Source organism: Phoxinus phoxinus (assembly GCF_949152265.1).
Source record: "Phoxinus phoxinus genome assembly, chromosome: 15".
NCBI classification, from domain to species: Eukaryota; Metazoa; Chordata; class Actinopteri; order Cypriniformes; family Leuciscidae; genus Phoxinus; species Phoxinus phoxinus.
In genome coordinates this window covers 14103559-14121667 of record NC_136890.1, presented here as the reverse complement: position 1 = coordinate 14121667, position 18109 = coordinate 14103559, and the positions used below count along the sequence as shown (strand labels likewise).

General features: G+C 37.6%; 1 protein-coding gene across 1 annotated transcript; it reads left to right on the top strand.

Annotated features, from left to right (window-relative positions):
• Window positions 1-12124: 12124 nt before the first annotated feature.
• Window positions 12125-15401, top strand: dusp2 (dual specificity phosphatase 2). Its single transcript, XM_079638312.1, has 4 exons — window positions 12125-12857; window positions 13691-13821; window positions 13929-14148; window positions 14239-15401. The coding sequence occupies exons 1-4, from the start codon at window positions 12464-12466 to the stop codon at window positions 14490-14492; spliced, it is 999 nt and encodes a 332-aa protein (XP_079494438.1). The 5' UTR covers window positions 12125-12463; the 3' UTR covers window positions 14493-15401.
• The last annotated feature ends 2708 nt before the right edge of the window (window positions 15402-18109 follow it).

The window sequence follows — 18109 nt, the reverse complement described above, 5'->3', positions numbered from 1 at the left end:
AAACTTTAATGCACTACATTAGTACAGCAACATATGAAAACTAAACAAAATAACATAAAATGCATATTAAACAGAAAGAAAAAAAAACTAACTTAAGTCAAGATGAATGAGCTCTTACAGCCATAGATGAAGGCTGAGCACACACCCTATATGCAAGAGAAATAGCATTGACTATATCCATTGCTAATCCTGTGCTTGGTTGTTGGAGACCCTCGTCTATGCGACCCGAAATTTTGCCATAGGGCAGCTCTTTGGACATAAGCATCCAATGCTCTGACTTGGCATAGCAAGTCTAGGTTTTCCTGGTCCGAAGTCCGAAAGGGAGCAGAGCAAAAGGCCTACAACACTATAGATCGCGCCACATAAGTGGGGACCTTAGGTACATACCCTGGTCTGGGATGTAATAAAGGCGTATAGACGCAACCTCGGCCATGTCTGCATTCAGTGGGGCTGGATGCGTGAGGGAGAACCAGAGCAGACAGTGAGTCGTTTCTTGATACGCAAACAGGTCCACTTCTGCCTAGCTAAACTCCCTACTAATCATCTCTATTCCCTGGGCCTCAGCCCCTGTCTGCTCCCTGATTCAGGCACCCATGAACACTGACCTTAGTAAGAGCAGCTTGTCCTGGGTCCATTGGTGGATCTGGTGCCTTTCCTGTAAAAAGCATTCCTGTAGTAGAGCGTTGGTGCTTGCATCGATTCCCAGGGAAAGCAAGAAATGATAAGAATGTAAATGTGTACCTTGAAATGCAATGTAAGTTGCTTTGGATAAAAGCGTCTGCCAAAAGCATAAATGTAAATGGTGCTAATTTGCAAAGGGGGCGCGACTGCAGATTATTTATGTAGTTGACCTTCGATGTGTTGTCTGTACGAACAAGTGATGGCCCCTGAGGTCTGGAGGGAAATGTTTCAAAGCCAGAAAAAGAGGCAATCGACTCATCATCTCCAGGCAATTTATGTGCCACGAGAGATGATGACCCCCCCACATACCTTGGGTCGAGCGACCCTCTATGATCTTTCCCCAGCCTGTGAGGAAGCATCTTGCGATGACAAGGCACTCCCAACATGGGTGCCTGGGAGAAGATCTCAGGCTTCTTTCACATCACCAAGGTGCGAAAGGCAATTGGGCATAATCTTGATCATGCGAAATGGGTTGCCCCATGGGGAAAACCTATTGGTCTTGAGCCACCACTGCAAGGGTCTCATGTACAGCAGGCCAAAAATTATCACGTTGGATGCTGCTGCCATCAAACTAGATTTATCTTTTTTACGGCTGAAAGGATTGATTCGATACGAGCAGGTGACAGACGGGCCTGCATCGTCATCGGGTCCCATACCACTCTTTGAAAAGTGGTCCTTTGTAATGGAGAAAGCACTCTTCTCTTGGCGTCTCAGCCTTATGCCGAACTCCCTCATTTGGGAAAGACGATATCTCAATGCCACACTGCAATTTGCGCCGATTGAGCCAGAATCAACCAATCGTTGATATCTTTCAGTATGCAAATACCGAATGCTAGGCCAAAAGGAAGAACCCAAATTCTGGTAAGCTTCACCGCCTTAAACGAACCTGAGGAACTTTCTGTGTTCAGGAAGGATGTGGAAGTATGGGTCCTTGAGATCTATTGCGACAAAACAGTCCTCAGATCTGATTTGAGTCATGATTGTTGTAATGCTAATATCTTGAACTTGAAATGTCTATAATGTTCGATTCAGTCTGTGCAGATCTAGATTTAGACGCAACCCCCAAACCATTTTTGGAGCGATAAAGTACCGGCTGTAGAACCTGAACTTTCTCTCAGGAGGAGGAACACGTTCTATGGCCTTCTTCCCCAAGAGAGCTATGACTTCTTGTTCCATTACCAGAGCCTTCTTGGGACCTACCACTGTGGGAAGGATACCATTGAACCATAGGTGGATGAGAATCTAACTGAATTCTGTAGCCTCTTTCTATAATCTGCGGGACCCACTGAGACACATTTGGCAGAAGTTTCCACACTGCCAGATGGTCTACAATGGGAACCAGCCTCTCAAGACTGGTCTCTGGTGTATTTCGAGTAGTCAGCTTGATGCCCTGAAGCTGATGACCGGCAGGGAACAACCGAACTAGCTTCTCTAAAGCCATCCTCTGAACAAACCACAAGACTTCTGAAACAATGTCCTTTGGACATGAGACCAAAATGGAGATATTTGGCCATAATGTATGATTTGAGCTTGTTTTGCAGCCACATGACCGGGGCACCTTGCATTCATTGAGTTGAATATTTTGAACCATGAACTCCTCTGTATACCAAAGTATTCCAGAGTTAAATGTAAGGCCATCTGTCTGACAGCTAAAGCTTGGCCTAAATTGGGTCATGCAACAGGACAATGATCCCAAGCACACCAGCAAATCTACAACAGAATGGCTGAAAAATAAAAGAATCAAGGTGTTGCAGTGGCCCAGTCAAGGTCCAGACCTCAACACGATTTAAATGCTGTGGCAGGACCTTAAGAGAGCTGTGCATGAACAGATGCCCACAAACCTCAATGAACTGAAGTAACACTGTAAAGAAGAGGGGCCCAAAGTTCTTCCACAACGATGTGAGAGACTGATAGTCATATAGAAAATTATAACTTAAAGTTATTGCTGCTAAAGGTGGTTATACACGCTATTGAATCATGTACTTAGTTTTTCACACATGGCTTCTCCATTTTGGCCTAGTTTTTGTAGTTTTAAATAAATAATGACATGGTGTAACTGCCAACTTAGCACAAGTTCCCTTGAAAGGGAACAAAAATGTATTTTCAGAAATATGTGTTCCACAATAATTGGCACCCCTACACATTCTAATACATACAAATCTATTCCATTCATATGGTAGGTTTTTAAGTTCAGAGTTCAGGAACATGTAAGTGATAAATCATGACTTCCTGTGTCACTGGGTTATAAATACGATGTGAAACACAGGCCAAATTCCTATAGTCATTCATCACGAAATGATGTTTTATCGGGAGGAACACGTTCTAATGATCAAACAATCAAGTCATTCCAAACAGCTGTCAGCAATCAGTAATAAACAGGTCCATTCAGTCAGCATGAGTAGGCCTATAAATATACGCAGTCGACTCACCCATATTCCTTGACAGTTTTCAGCATCCCTCCACCACCCCATCTCCTCACACTTGCCTGGTTATCTTCCTAACCAGAGATACGGGGGGGGGAGTACTCCCAATTTCCGAACTCGGAGCCCTCCCCCCGGACAGCACGCCAAATACGCATAACCATTTACTCTCTGATCATTCGTAAGTGTGAACTTGTAAAAGACCTGAGAATACAGTAAAGATGTGTGAGAAAGGGTTGTTGAGCTACACAAATCATGAAATGGTTATAAGATAATAGTTTGATTGTTTGAATACTCATTTCCACTATCTGGGCAATAATTAAGAAGTTTAAATCAACTGGAAATGGTCACAATCTACCTGGAAGAGGACACGTGTCTATATTGGCCCCGCATGCACTGAGGAGGATGGTCTGAGTCACCAAACAAACGGTAAGGATAAAAGTTGTTGGGGAATGACCTCACCTATGTAACCACAACTTGTTTGACAAGGTTGCAATAAAAAAACAAAAACCTTTGGTGACTTCAAACCTCAATCTCAGTTATCCCTGACGTTACTGGAACTGGGACTTGGTTTTAAATAAAGCTTTTTGGAAAAACACCAGAGGTGGTTTTGGCATATACAGAAACATAGAAATGTAGAAAAGTACCTCATCCCCGCTGTGAAGTATGTTGATGGATCTTTAATGCTGTGGGGCTCATTTTCTTCTGGAGACCCTGGACAAATTGTTAGGACACACAGTATCAAACTCGTGGTTGGGTCTTCTAGCATGACAATGATGGTTTGTCATGCCAAAGCACATCTCAAAATAAATGACAGAACAGGTCACTGACCACAAAATGAAGGTTTTGCTATGTACATAGCAATCCCCTGACCCAAACCCCATTAAAATAAATATATTTTTTATGATAAGATTTTTTCTTCAACTATTTGACTTTAAAGGTTAGATTTAAATTGTAAAAAAATATTTCACATTATTACTGATTTTACTGTATTTTTTATCAAATGTTGTTTTTAACAATGCTCAATTGGTACTTAAGGGCCCTCATATCCCCCACACATTACACCACCACCAGCCCAAACCATTAATGTAAGGTAGGATGGATCCATATTTTCATGTTGTTTATGTAAAATTCTGATCTGAATGTCGCAGCAGAAATCGAGTCTCATCAGATCAGACAACATTATTCTAATCTTCTAGTGTACAATTTAGGTAAGCCCGTATGAACTGTAGCCTCAGTTTCCTGTTCTTAGCTGACAGGAGAGCCAGCCGGTGTGTCTCTTCTGCTGTTGTATGCCATATTTACACACACACACACACACACACACACACACACACACACACACACACACACACACACACACACACACACACACACACACACACATATGCAAAACTTACAGAAAAAAAGAGAAGTAAGCCTTCACTTTGCCAAAAGCTCATCCAGAAAATGGTGACATCATGATTTGACATGAAGTCATGTGACATACTCGGGGACGAGCTCTGAAGGTATTTTCATGGGTTATTTATTTTGGGTTTATCTCAGTGGTTAAAACCATTTGCATTATTATCTGTCCACCAGGTGCTGTCATATGGTATTCAGTTACAGACTGAGTAAATGCACATGTAAATGAAAAGAGATCCATTCACTGGTAGCCTATATTAAAAAAGGAAGACACGTTTCAGTTGAATGAATGACACGTTTTGGTTGGGCAGACACGTGGGAGGAATGAAAGATGAAGTGGGAGAGCTAAATCTCTTGGATTACAATGTTTTCTAGAATTAATATTCCCCTGCCAACTGGTTAATCCCGGGGATTATCCGCTCTTCTGACCAGAGGAGTGAACGCTGAAAACTCTGAAATGCTTGTTTTCATATGAAGTTCCCCTTTGGTAACCGAGAGACTTTTAGACTTCCTGTTTGGAATGCCTTCTTTACATATGATTGATGATGGGACTATTTTTCAGTTATTTTAATTACAATATTGTGTAATTATCCTATTGTGTACTTTATAAAATGACATTGGTCGTATCAAGTCAATTTTATTTGTACAGTATAACACTTTACACAATAGGCTACACAGTGTTACAAAGTGGCTCTACAGAAAGTCAGGATGTTAATGTTTATAATATCTTATTATTATCATGTCACTGGGGATTCTTGTGGAAAGTCCTTATGTCATAGGAAATTATCTGTTTTGAAAGTTCTGCTCAGTTCTGATTTTCTATGACTAGCTTTGATGCTTTCAGTTATTGTTTATGTAAGTCTTTCTGCATTTTCCATATTGTTTTACTGAGACAAGTGACATCATGGAAGGCAGGAAGTGCTGCAAAAGTAAACACAACTTGGATAGTTCTTTCAAAACTTTTTTTTTACGCAGCTTACTATCTTATTTATTCCTCAAGCTTTCTTACTTGAAGTGGTTGGTTGTTTTATCTAGAACAAAATGTGCTTAGAGTTGAAATTAGCTATGAGTAAGTATTGATTTTTACCGGATCACTCATCAACTTCCTGTATAAGACAGACAGCTTGATTAAACGTGGAGGGGGTGTCCCTTAAGACATTTGCAATGTGTGATCAAGACATAGTTATGTTGTTATTATAGTTATGTTATTATAGTTATTATTCTTTTTTTTCTACATAATAAATATGTAAGTAGGCCTATATAAGAAATGTGGCCCACAGGATCACTTTAAATTATTCGTTATTTCATTTATTTTACTGTAATATATAGGCTATAGTACATCAAATACTTATTGATTTTGAAGATGTTGAAAATGCTAGTTTTGAGAAGATGTTTTGAGATGGTGAATATGAGCCAGATACAGAATGTACTGGGAAATGAGCTCTGACGAGGACAGTGATGATGGTATAAAACATCTGCTCAAACTGAACCCTTCCAAGCTAAGATAGCAAAATATGCGTTATTTTATTTTTCTGTAATTGTTACTGTAATATCAGGAGAGTTTTATATTATCGCGACAGGTATAGATCCATCAGAGTTAGATATAGATTCAGGTTGCTAAATACCCCAATATGTAAAAAAATATTGGTGAAACATTAATGCAGGGTTAAAGTATTAAATATTTAAATGTATAATTTTGTTTTATTTTTTAGTAAATTCAAATTAGAATTTAATTAAATGATAAAAAGTTAATAAAGCATGAGACATTATTTATGCAATGCTTCTAGTCTTAAAAACAGTCGTCACTCGTCTCCATTTTCCACTGTTGAATTCGTTTCTGATAGTAAACAGGCCCTATTTTCTTTTTCTATAGCAACGAAGGACAGTTTAAATTTTTTTTTCTCATTTATTTCTTCCTTAGACAGGAAGTTGTGACACTGCATGGCTCGTTAAACTAACCTCAGCCCACAACACCACCCTTGCAACAATAACTGTATCGCTACACCCTCATCCTGACACCCTCACACCCTCACACACACACACACACACACACACACACACACACACACACACACACACACACACACACACACACACACACACGCACACACACACACACACACACCCTCACACACACAAACACACACACACACACACACACACACACACACACACACACACACACACACACACACACACACACACACACACACACACACACACACACACACACAATGCAGCAGGTGTCTAGATTCCCTGAATGATATATGATGAGAAATAAAAAAGACTGGCATGCAGGAATGAGGTTGGTTATTTTCTATACAGTTAGGTTATTTTATGTTTGTATTTTTATCTTTTTTCAGTGAAATTTGTCACTGTGGTTTTCGGTGGCATTGCAAAGGTTGTCATTTTTACATTAAAGGTGCAAACGATCTGATATGAGTTATCTATGTTTCATTTTTAACATCACAAAAACCAGCTGTTTCAACAGGGGCATGTAGACTTTTTTATATAGTTTATTTCCATATTAATGGCCACAGCGATTCATTTAGCTTCTGAGTTTATTGAGCCTGATCGAGATTTAGTTGCAGCTCATGAAGGATGTTTTTGTACACCAGAGTGAACGGCTGTTTACTCATTCTGAGCAGAACGAGTTATTGTGGTCTGGCAAGACAGATTGTCTGTAGCAGCAACAACAACATGGACAAGAAATTGGTATTTGACTTATATAGATGCAGGCAAAAAGGCAAGATTGTGTTCATTTTAACAATTTTTAACATAATTAACAGCATTAAATTAACACACTGAATTTACTGTACTATGGTTACAATATCATATCAATTGTGACATAAGCCTTCACTAAATTCTTATGAAGGTTACGTCACAAGCCAATTATTTGACGAGCAAAGACATGCATTGACAGCCAGATTAATTTGAGGCAAGCATGAACACAAAACCTCAAATTCTTAAACTCAACAGGAAGAGGAGTGTGGGATGGAAGAGTGGCCACGGCTGTGGGAGAAATTGTAGGGGAAAAAGACGGGGGAGTAACAGTGAATGAAGGGAAATTCAAGACTGAATGAGAAAGGAGGACAGAGCAAAACTCAGCTGCTCTTTACACATCCTCCTCCTCTTCCTTTGACAACAGTGCTTTTAGTTTTGCTTTGTGATTTTAGGCTGAGTTGCTTATTTTCATCAGTGGAATATTATGATATTGTGAAATGCTGTATATTTTGGCGGATAATATTTTAATCAATTCAATGATATACTTTTCCTTAAAACATTGATGTTTATTATGTTCTGTTTGGGTTTCAGAGAGTAATTTTAATAGCTCAATATATATATATATATCACATCACATTAGTTTGGGGTCTCAGGGGGCCTGCATATAAAACAATAAATAATACAGTTAATAAAATGACTAAACTATGATAAAAAAATATCTGACCCACTTTTGCCATTTGGTTTATCATTTGTTTTGGTAACACTTTATAATAAGGTTTAGTTTGTTGACATTAGTTAACTACATAAATTAACATGAGATGACTTGAACTACTTATTTATTAGTCTTAGTGGATGTTCATTTTAACATTTACCAATACATTATTAAATTCAAAAATGTTATAACTGAGTTAACATGAACTAACAATGAACAGTTGTATTATTAAGTAACGTCAACAAAGACAATTAAATGCAACACATGTATTTGTCATTGTTACTTGGTAGTAAATGCATTAACTAATGTTAACTACTTATTGCAATGGGTTACTAGTTTTCACATTGACCCAAAACAGAATAACTAAAATCCTTGTAACATGATAAATCAGGCAGTAAAAGATTCCATAATGAGGGTATACTTACTATTATATATAATAATAATATAATAATATAAATACAATAATATAATTAATAATGTATACACACAGATTTCTGAGACCCCACATTTAAAAACGGTGAGTCAATGAGAGTTAAGAATAATACTTCTTGTCAGCATGAGGCATAATGATGTCATTTTAAGTCATATTGGTTTTGTTGACCGCAGACATTTTTGGTTTTCATATGGGGGTGTTATTGAGCAATAGCATAAGATTGCATTCTTATGATGCATCACTTTTGATTGGCCGTATTGATTAAGAAGCATAATTTCCATGCTTAGTGTGATTCACACACACACACACACACACACACACACACACACACACACACACACACACACACACACACACACACACACACACACACACACACACACACACACACACACACACACACACACACACACACACACACACACACCCACAGCAGTCCCATGTGTTTATTGTTGTCATTTAAAATAAATAATGTGAGCTCAGACTTGTGGGAGATGTTCCACGCCGTGAATTTACACTTGATTCCTGGCCACTTGTTGCCGTACTTTCAAAGTAATTTTTCACAGTAGTGGTTCTACAATTGATTACAGGAAATGACAGCAGTATTCTATGAGTGCAGTGTGAACAGGAGCAGGAAATGACTGTGATGTCGAATGATTCTCTGCATCTGTGTTACAGTATGTCATCTATATTTTTTACACACATTAATGGTGTGATGTTGCATTTACATTCCAAGCATGAATAAATGAACGAATTCCATTATATGTTTGGTAACACTTTATTCAACAGTTGACATGTAGTTGCAAAGTTACTTAGTAGAATGTCTTGTGGACCATATAAATAAAGTGTAAGTTTCACTCCAGGTTGAGTCATACTAATAATTTCCCAGCCTCAGCTCACCAAAACAGCATTAAAACTTCCCCAACCACCCTTAACGGTTATTAACAGTATCTGTACTGTATAGCGTTCAATATTGCCACATGTACTTGTAATTATACATATAATTCAAGTTATGATCAGACTTAATAGTCAATAACTAATCAGCATTACTTCACTATTATTTTACAATGCCGCGCAATATGACTATTATTTGTTTTATGTACAGCAGTTTATTGTAATGGTTTACAATTACGTATGAAGTAATTTCACTGTAAAAAGCACTTTACAATGTGAAATCACAAAATCCTATAAAATGTTACAGTATAAATTATTCCATAATATCTTTAATGTAAGAGAATATAAAGAGGGTATGGAGAGGTTTAGAGCAACGGCTCAAAATACATTGCATTAAAAAATAATGATTTGAGTCTTTAAATGGGTGGTTGATTATGATTTCACTTTTTTTTTTTTACTTTAGTTAGTGTGTAATGTTGCTGTTTGAGCATAAACAACATCTGCAAAGTTACAACGCTCAAAGTTCAAAACAGGAAGATATTTGCTTTTAAATAAATTGCTTTTTAAGGACTACAACAAACGGCTGGTAGAGACATTCGACATTCCTCCCGGGTTAGTGACATCACCAACCCTAAAATGTACATAAACCCGCCCCTGAACACGATTTATAGATTATGACAGAATATGCTAATCAATGACTAGATAACTATATAAGCTACACATAAATTCATCAACTAACCATTCAGAAATGTCCTGTTGCTTAAATGTTTTCACTTCTTCTCTATAGTCTCCATCTTTGTCTGACTCCGGTTTGAACATAAAAGGCTAAAAGTTTTTGAAATTTCCAGTGTGTGTGTTTGAGGTAAAAGGACAGGAGCTGTTGAAGCTCCGCCCCCTGTGCCGGGAGCAGGAGCTCATTTGCATTTAAAGGGACAGACACAAAAAACGGTGCATTTTTGTTCACCCTCAAAAAGTGACACTTTTAACATGCAATATAAAAATATCTGTCGGGTATTTTGAGCTAAAACTTCACATGCACACTCTGGGGACATCAGAGACTTATTTTACATCTTTTGAAAAGGGCATTATACCACCCTTTTAAAGCGGCAGAGAACGAGCGGGTGCAGAGCCAATACATAAATAAATTAAATAAAATGAAAATGAGAAAGACAAATAACCTGTGATATAGGGATAGAGAGAGTCTGAATGCAGTGTTTGTGGATGTGACCTCAGATTACAGATTGCTGTTAAAGATTATCCAGACCCTTGGTCTGTTTAATTCCAAACATAATCCTGCATTCAGAGTTCATGTAGTTTTTCCACTTTATACCACATGGATTTCTCGACTGCACATCATTTCATTCACAAGTACAAGCCGCTTTTGTGTGGATGTGCATTGAGAACGTGCTGGCTACACTGAGTCCTGGACAACCACAATAAGTGGGATGCGTGGGAGGCCGTGCTGTTAAGAGTCATTCAAGCATCAAGAGAACAACCTGCTCCTCAATGTCTGCCACAGTGTTGTTTGTTCTTAGGGGTAAAAAAAGAGGTGTACATTTGGAATTAATCTGTTTATCTGTGTTTGTCCGGTCACATAATTGATTTTAAAGTGTCTATTTTTAAAAAATCATTCAATTACTAAGGACCTAAATACATTGCCGGCTATGCTTACTGCATACAATCCTAATAAACATCTGGTTTTAGTTTTGCTTTGTGATTTGAGGTTGACTTAAATGCGTAGAAAATTATTACAATGTTGTGAAATACTGTATATTTTGTGAGGCAAAAAATTTAATCAATTTAAAAACGTAAAAAAAAATGCAATCACTATGATACTTTCTAATGAAACGTCTAGCTATTTTTTTTATTAATATTTTAACCCTCATGTTCTGTTTGGAGTTTTCTAATGCTATGATTAGAATATGATTCTTGATAACCTGTTTTAAATATCACTTGTTTGGAGTATCAGAGACACTATAGATACACATAACTAAATAAAATTGCTAAAATTATGATAAAATTATCTGACTAATGTACAAACTGTAACACTCCTGTTTATTTTAATTTCTTTGTCACACATAATGAAAATATATCTGATACCTGTTTACCTCTGACTAAACTTTACTGCAATGTACTTTGGAACGCATTATGTTATTTCAAATAAATCAATACAATAATTAGGGCTATATATTATGTTAATATGACCTTTTATTTATTGGCCTAATTTCCTTTTTATATTGTTTTGATAAACATTTTAGTTCTGTATTCATTACATTCTTAAATAATTTTTAACTTGACATTTTATTTCAATGTTTCTTTATTCTGCTTATGTAAAGCACATTGTGTGTAAAAGTGTGTGTGTGTTCTTGGCATATTTTGTGTCTATTCTTCTCTCCTGACAGCTTGCATCACCCACTGAAACTGTACACCTGTGTGGAAAGTTGTAGCATAGTGTATTTTACCCACACAAAATTACGTGGTACGGTCAACCATGAAAAATAACATCATCGCCTTCAGCGTGGTTTGATGTTCCTTCCTGATTTAACGACCAAACTTGTGACCTTGCCCAAAGCCCTCAAGCCAACCGCACAGGTGTCATAACTAATAATAGGCCGTGTGCCAGTGTGTGAGTGTGTGTGTGTGTTACCGTTGCGGTTGTACGGCTGGTAGCCTACTGCTTAAACTCACGTCATAAAATAAAAAACACGGGTAACCCCAACGACCACGTGCCGGTGGGAAAAGAGCGGTGAGCGCGTCAACACCCATATTTGGAATGTCGGTCTAAGACTCTAAGTCAACAGGCCATATATGGTGTTTCCGTACGTGACGTCTATTCCTTATGTGGAAAACGAAGGCGTGGCTGTGGCGGAGGAGACGCGATACAAATACTGTTTGCAACCCCTCCTGCACTGTAGAATCACATCTGCTGACAAATAAAGGACTTTTAAACTAAGCTTTGACGAAATTCAGACGAAGATTATATGAAATTTAGAGTTAAAGACAAAGCAATATAGGCTAATACTGTGAAAACACACCAGGCCTCCACGGACATAATATTGTTTTGTGTAATCTATTATTGTTAATAGCACTTCATTTCCAGTGGACAAAACACGTTCCCATATATTGAACGCGCTTGATGCTGTGAAGAATATCCGTTAATTTCCATTCACGGCTGTTTGTTTTTCTGGAGAGGTCATGGGTATCGGCGACCCTCTCGAGATCTCAGGTAGTGAGTTAGTTCATATTTTGCGGACTCCCTCTGAGCTCTTCGCGTCTGGAGGATGCATCGTGTTGGACTGTCGGCCTTTCCTCGGCTTCTCCCGAGCGCACATCATCGAGTCCCGCAACGTCAACTGGAATTCCATGCTGAGACGGAGGTCCAAGAGCTCCGTGGTGTCTCTGGAATGGCTGGTGGCCGATAAGTCTCTCCTGGCCCAGCTGCGGAACGGGGACTTCTCTCCGGTGGTGGTCCTGGATGAAAACAGTCGGTCGGTCAGGGATTTGAAGAGCGAGAGTCTGGCCAGTCTCCTCATCAGTGCCCTTCAGTTAGAGGTCCAGTCTGCCTCGACGCACATATGCTTCTTACAAGGTAGAGTTCACAAAACTAGAAATGTTGTCATTGTTTTTGAGGAATAGAACTTAAATTCAGTTAAATTGCTATAGGCTACGTGATGTATTTCTTTTATAGACACTTAAAAATGGTTTGGTGGGAAGATTTATAGATATCTAAAGGGAATACTTTTAATTTAGTTCTATATATTTTATATTTCTATAGGCCTATATTTATTTGAATTCTAAATAAATTTACATTGTTTGGCAGGTGACCTAAAAAGTTCAAATATGGTAGGCTAACATTTGAATTAACTGGAATAATATGATTTAATATAACGCAGCCTGACTATATTCAGTTGTATCAATGAAAGTAATTATATTTAATAAACATAAATAGCTTATGTAGCCTATATATATTTGGAAACAGCAAAATGTTGCACTGTAAAAAAAAAAAAAAAAAAGTCAGGGAACATACAAAAATTACCGAAAAATAAATAAATAAATACATATAATATTAAAAGATAGAAATTGACCTTATTTTAAAGTGTGTTTTTTTTGTGCAGTTTAATCAAAAGTTATTTCTAATCCAAAATGGAATTTATTTTGCTGAAATTTGGAAGCCGTTGTGGAGATGTTTGCTTGCTCTACACTGTAAAAACAATTATATGATCAATAAGTTATGACAGTATTTTATTTTTTACATTGCTTTGACTCATCAAAATAAGTTGAAAACAATTTTTTTCAATCAGTTTAATGTAATTTAAGTTGAAATGACTCTAATTCATTTAGTCAGCTAATTCTTTTTTACAGTGTATTTGTCAAACCCAGAAAATGAAAATTAACAAATATGTTTTCTCTGACCATTTCAAGGTGGATTTGACGGGTTCTCTGCACTTTATCCAGAACTCTGCTTTAACACTCCTGTCATGTTCTCAAACAATCCTGCTCTCGGTGAACCAGAGTCCATTGTGTCCGGAAGAAAGACTCCTCTCTATGATCAGGTTGGTGATTAGAAATCTCAAAATCATAATAAATTATACAATGACTTGTAATATCACACACTATCTTTTGAATACACTCATTGATTTTGATCCTTTCTGATTACCAGGGTGGTCCAGTTGAAATCCTCCCCTTCCTCTTTCTGGGCAGTGCGCATCACTCGTCCAGACGGGAGACTCTGGAACGTTGTGGGATCACGGCAGTGCTCAACGTATCCTCATCCTGTCCCAACCTGTTTGAGGAGGAACTTCAGTACAAAACTCTGAAGGTGGAGGACAGTCTGGCCGCAGACATACGCGTGCTCTTTCCAGAGGCCATCCACTTTATCGGTAAGTCCTAACTGTAAAAAGAGTTTTCAGAATCCTTCAGAAAAATAACAGCGAGCTAAAAACTAACGCTCACCTTCATTGCATCTGCAGATTCGATTAAAGAGAGTGGCGGGCGAGTGCTGGTCCACTGTCACGCAGGAATCTCCCGGTCGGCCACCATCTGCCTGGCGTACCTCATACACGCTCGACGTGTCCGTCTGGACGAGGCCTTTGACTTTGTAAAACGCCGCCGACAAGTCATCTCACCCAATCTAGCGTTCATGGGACAACTTCTGCAGTTCGAGACGGACGTTCTGTGCCCTTATTCTGTACTAGACAGAGAAAACAGTGGCACTGCGTTTTAGTGTCAGTCAAGAAATCTTGAACCGGCCCCACTAACTTTCAGATAGTCGCAGCTTTGACCTCAAAGACTGTGACAAATCTACAAAGGTGCTTAAAGGAAGTTTTCGCTCGATGCTATGGGTGTACGAACTGAAACGTGGGACCAAATGTGGCATCTCACCCTTTAAAACGAACACCATGTCATCACTCAACTTGTTTGGGTTAAGTTGTAGACGGCATCAACTGACTACCTGTTCTCGATCGTTTATGGCAATACAAACTATAAATAGTTGTCGTTTTTCGAACGACCGCTACACTCAATAGCCCTCATGGAAAATGTAACAGTCACATGTCATTGTGACATCGTGTACTCGACTACTAACTGTGATCTTATGACATCCACCCAAGATAACTTGCATCTGAGATATTGATGAAACAGACAAACATCTTCTGTCCTGCCAAACGTCTGATATAGTCTCCTAAATGTTTTCATTTAGCCTTCAACTATAGTATAAGTTTAGGATGTATGTCTGCAGATCATCATAGATGTTGCATCAGTCAATGTTCCATTGACCATATATGGCTGTGACGTGTGGTTAGTCTTCTGTGTGGTAAATGTCAAGTTTTTCCATGAAGTTAGTCTAATTGTCAGTCTCAAGCAAGTTTTAAAGGGCAAAGACCTGACAAACTGTGATCCTAGGTCCTTTTAAAATGAAGTTAAAATTGTGTTGCGATAGATAACGGCACTAAAGCCATTTTGCTAATGTGTTTTATTTTTTATAAAGTGTTACTTCCTTCGTTTTTGTGAATATTTATTTATCTATTTTCATTCACGCGATGCACTTTAAATTTCGTTTTTGATAAGATCTTTTGTAAGCTATGTGGTTTACTCATTTCAATATGTAAATAAAATGATGGATTCATTTGTTTAATGAAGTACTGAATGTAGTTTTCTTCGTATCTTTTTAATCAAATCAATCATATACACACACACACACACACACACACACACACACACACACACACACACACACACACACACACACACACACACACACACACACACACACATATATAAATAAATATATTAATTCTTACACACTGACAGATTCTGGCCTCAAGAGCCCCCAAGGCCCCAACTTCTTTTAAAGCCATCCCATGTCCAAATAACCAGAATACATTAGAGAAAGTTTCTATTTAATTTTTTTTTTTTTTTTAATGTAATTTATTTCTCTGATAGCAAAGCTGAATTTTCAGCATCATCACTCAAGTCTTCAGTGTCACATGATCCTTCAGAAATCATTCTGATTTGCTGCTCAAGGAACATTTCTTTCTTTATTTTTTTATACATTTTGAACCAGTTACTTAATATATTTGTTAAAACATAATAAAAAATTTTAGGATCCTTTGATGAATAGAAAGTTTGGTAACACTTTACAATAAGGTTTATTAGTTTACATTAGTAAACTACCTTATAGTTAACATTAACTAAGAATGAACATTACTTCTACAGCATTTTATCTTTGTTAATATTAATTTCAACATTTACTAATACATTATTAAAATCAAAGGTTGTATTTGTTTACATTAATTGGTGAACTAACATGAACAAACAATGAACAGCTGGCTTTTTATTACTATCTATTTATTACAAAGATAATAAATACTGTAACAAATGCATTGCCCATTGTTAGTTCATGTTGGTTAATAATACATTACCTAATGTTGACTAATGAACCTTATTGAGAAGTGTAACCCTTATTTTTTATGCATTTTGAAACCTGTTCCTTGATTTCGAAGACACCGTAATAATATTTTATAAGGATCTTTTGATGAATAGAAAGTACAAAAGAACAGCAGTAATATGAAATATAAATCTTCTATCTTTATCAGTTTAATGTGTCCTTTCTAAAACAAGTTTCAGTTTCTTAGAAACAAATCTTCCTGGCAAATGTGTGATAACAATGCGCATTTCTTATTTTATTTTACACTGTCGCACAATAGTCACTGGCATACATTCAAGATCCGTCCTTGCTCACTGCTGTGGTAATCTTATAAAAATATTAATATGGGAAAATACCACTTTTTGGATTGTTGAACAGGATACAAGCAGTTGAAATCTTTTACCACAGCGCCATCTGCTGATCACTCGAAGTACATTTTCTGAATTGCTAAAAACACTAAATTCTCTGAACCAAATTCTCAATAGCCAGAACAAATTAGTCGAATAAATCACTCTTTCTGTAAAACCTTAAACAAGTTCAGGCAATTCGACACCATTTGCACTCTTTTTGCAAAACATTCTCATTCGCTAAAACACATTTCGCACTGTGATGCACTTGTGTTGCAGAAGGGCAGCACAACTGAAACACAGCTGTCAACGTTTACACTCAAAGACTCTTGTTTCCAATGATGTGATCAAACCAATACAAAATAAGCCAGGAGTGCACAGGTGGCACAGGTGCACTGAATGTTGAAACCAATAGATGGAAACAATCTGAGAAGAAGAGGAGGAAGAGTAGGCTATGTGAAAGAGGAGGAAGAGCAAGTCTGGATCCGGCACACCAGACGGTTTTTCCCTTTGCCTAGCAGGAGACGACACTGCCTGTGATGTGGACAGAGTCCTCAGGCCAGACCCAACATGAAGACTGGTCAACAATTCAGGGTGTTTCTCCACGTGTGACCCAGACGCTGGACAGGCCCCAGCCCTCCACGACCCTATAATGACAAAGCGGATTGGATAATGGAATACAACTCCGAACATCTTCTGAAACTAACAGCTTTGGTGCGATGCTGTCTGCACTATTTGCTTACTGTGGAAGTTTTAAATCGAAATTTTAATTGGATCCTGTTAAACTTTGATCCAGTGCCATTGAGGGGCTCACTATATTTCTGAATCACATATTACCCAGTAAATATTTAGGCTGTTAGAGCCATTACACAGCGACTGAAATCATATCCGCACTTTTCATTTGACACCATTATTCTGACAGCAGCATCTAAACAAATCATTTAAATAGTGCTTACCGCAGGCTATGGGGATATTGGCAGTCTTGTCAGCTCCAATGCGCTTTGTCAGCTAAGTGAATTGGAAAATCTGCATGTCGTCCGGGGTTAATTCTTTTTGTGAACGCGGACGCCATCAGCTTGCTCATAACAACAGGAACATGATATAAAGTCACAGTTTGCTTTTGTTGTTGGGAATCGAGGTTGTTTCAAATAGCCTAACTAATGTTGCTCTGCATGATACTGTTTCCATTGCCATCAGAGACCGCAGTGTTAACAGTGGAAGCGTGACATGCTTAACCTCACTTCTTCTCTCGAACTTCCAAAACATTTCTGACATAAAATGTTCTGTAATATAATAAATAAAAAGGATCTTATTAAACTACTTTTTTAAATACATTATTTAGTTATACTCAAATTAAAATGTCCGTAGATAATCTCAAAATATCCAAAAAGTATAAAAAGAGTACTTAGAAACAATATACTAAAAATATACTGAGCAAAAAATGCTGAGTTGGTTCAAACCATGTTTTGGTCAAAACCATATTTATTTTTTTTACATTGCTTTAACTCATCAAAATAAGTTATACAAGATTCAACTAATTTTTTTAGACGTCAGTTTAATGTAATTTAA

What these genes read in the sequence shown, in the direction of transcription:
- dusp2 (XM_079638312.1), top strand. Translation starts at nt 12,464, where the DNA reads ATGGGTATCGGCGACCCTCTCGAGATCTCAGGTAGTGAGTTAGTTCAT. An exon ending in AGACTCCTCTCTATGATCAG is followed by an intron (nt 13,822 to 13,928) that starts GTTGGTGATTAG and finishes TCTGATTACCAG; the next exon opens with GGTGGTCCAGTTGAAATCCT. An exon ending in AGAGGCCATCCACTTTATCG is followed by an intron (nt 14,149 to 14,238) that starts GTAAGTCCTAAC and finishes TTGCATCTGCAG; the next exon opens with ATTCGATTAAAGAGAGTGGC.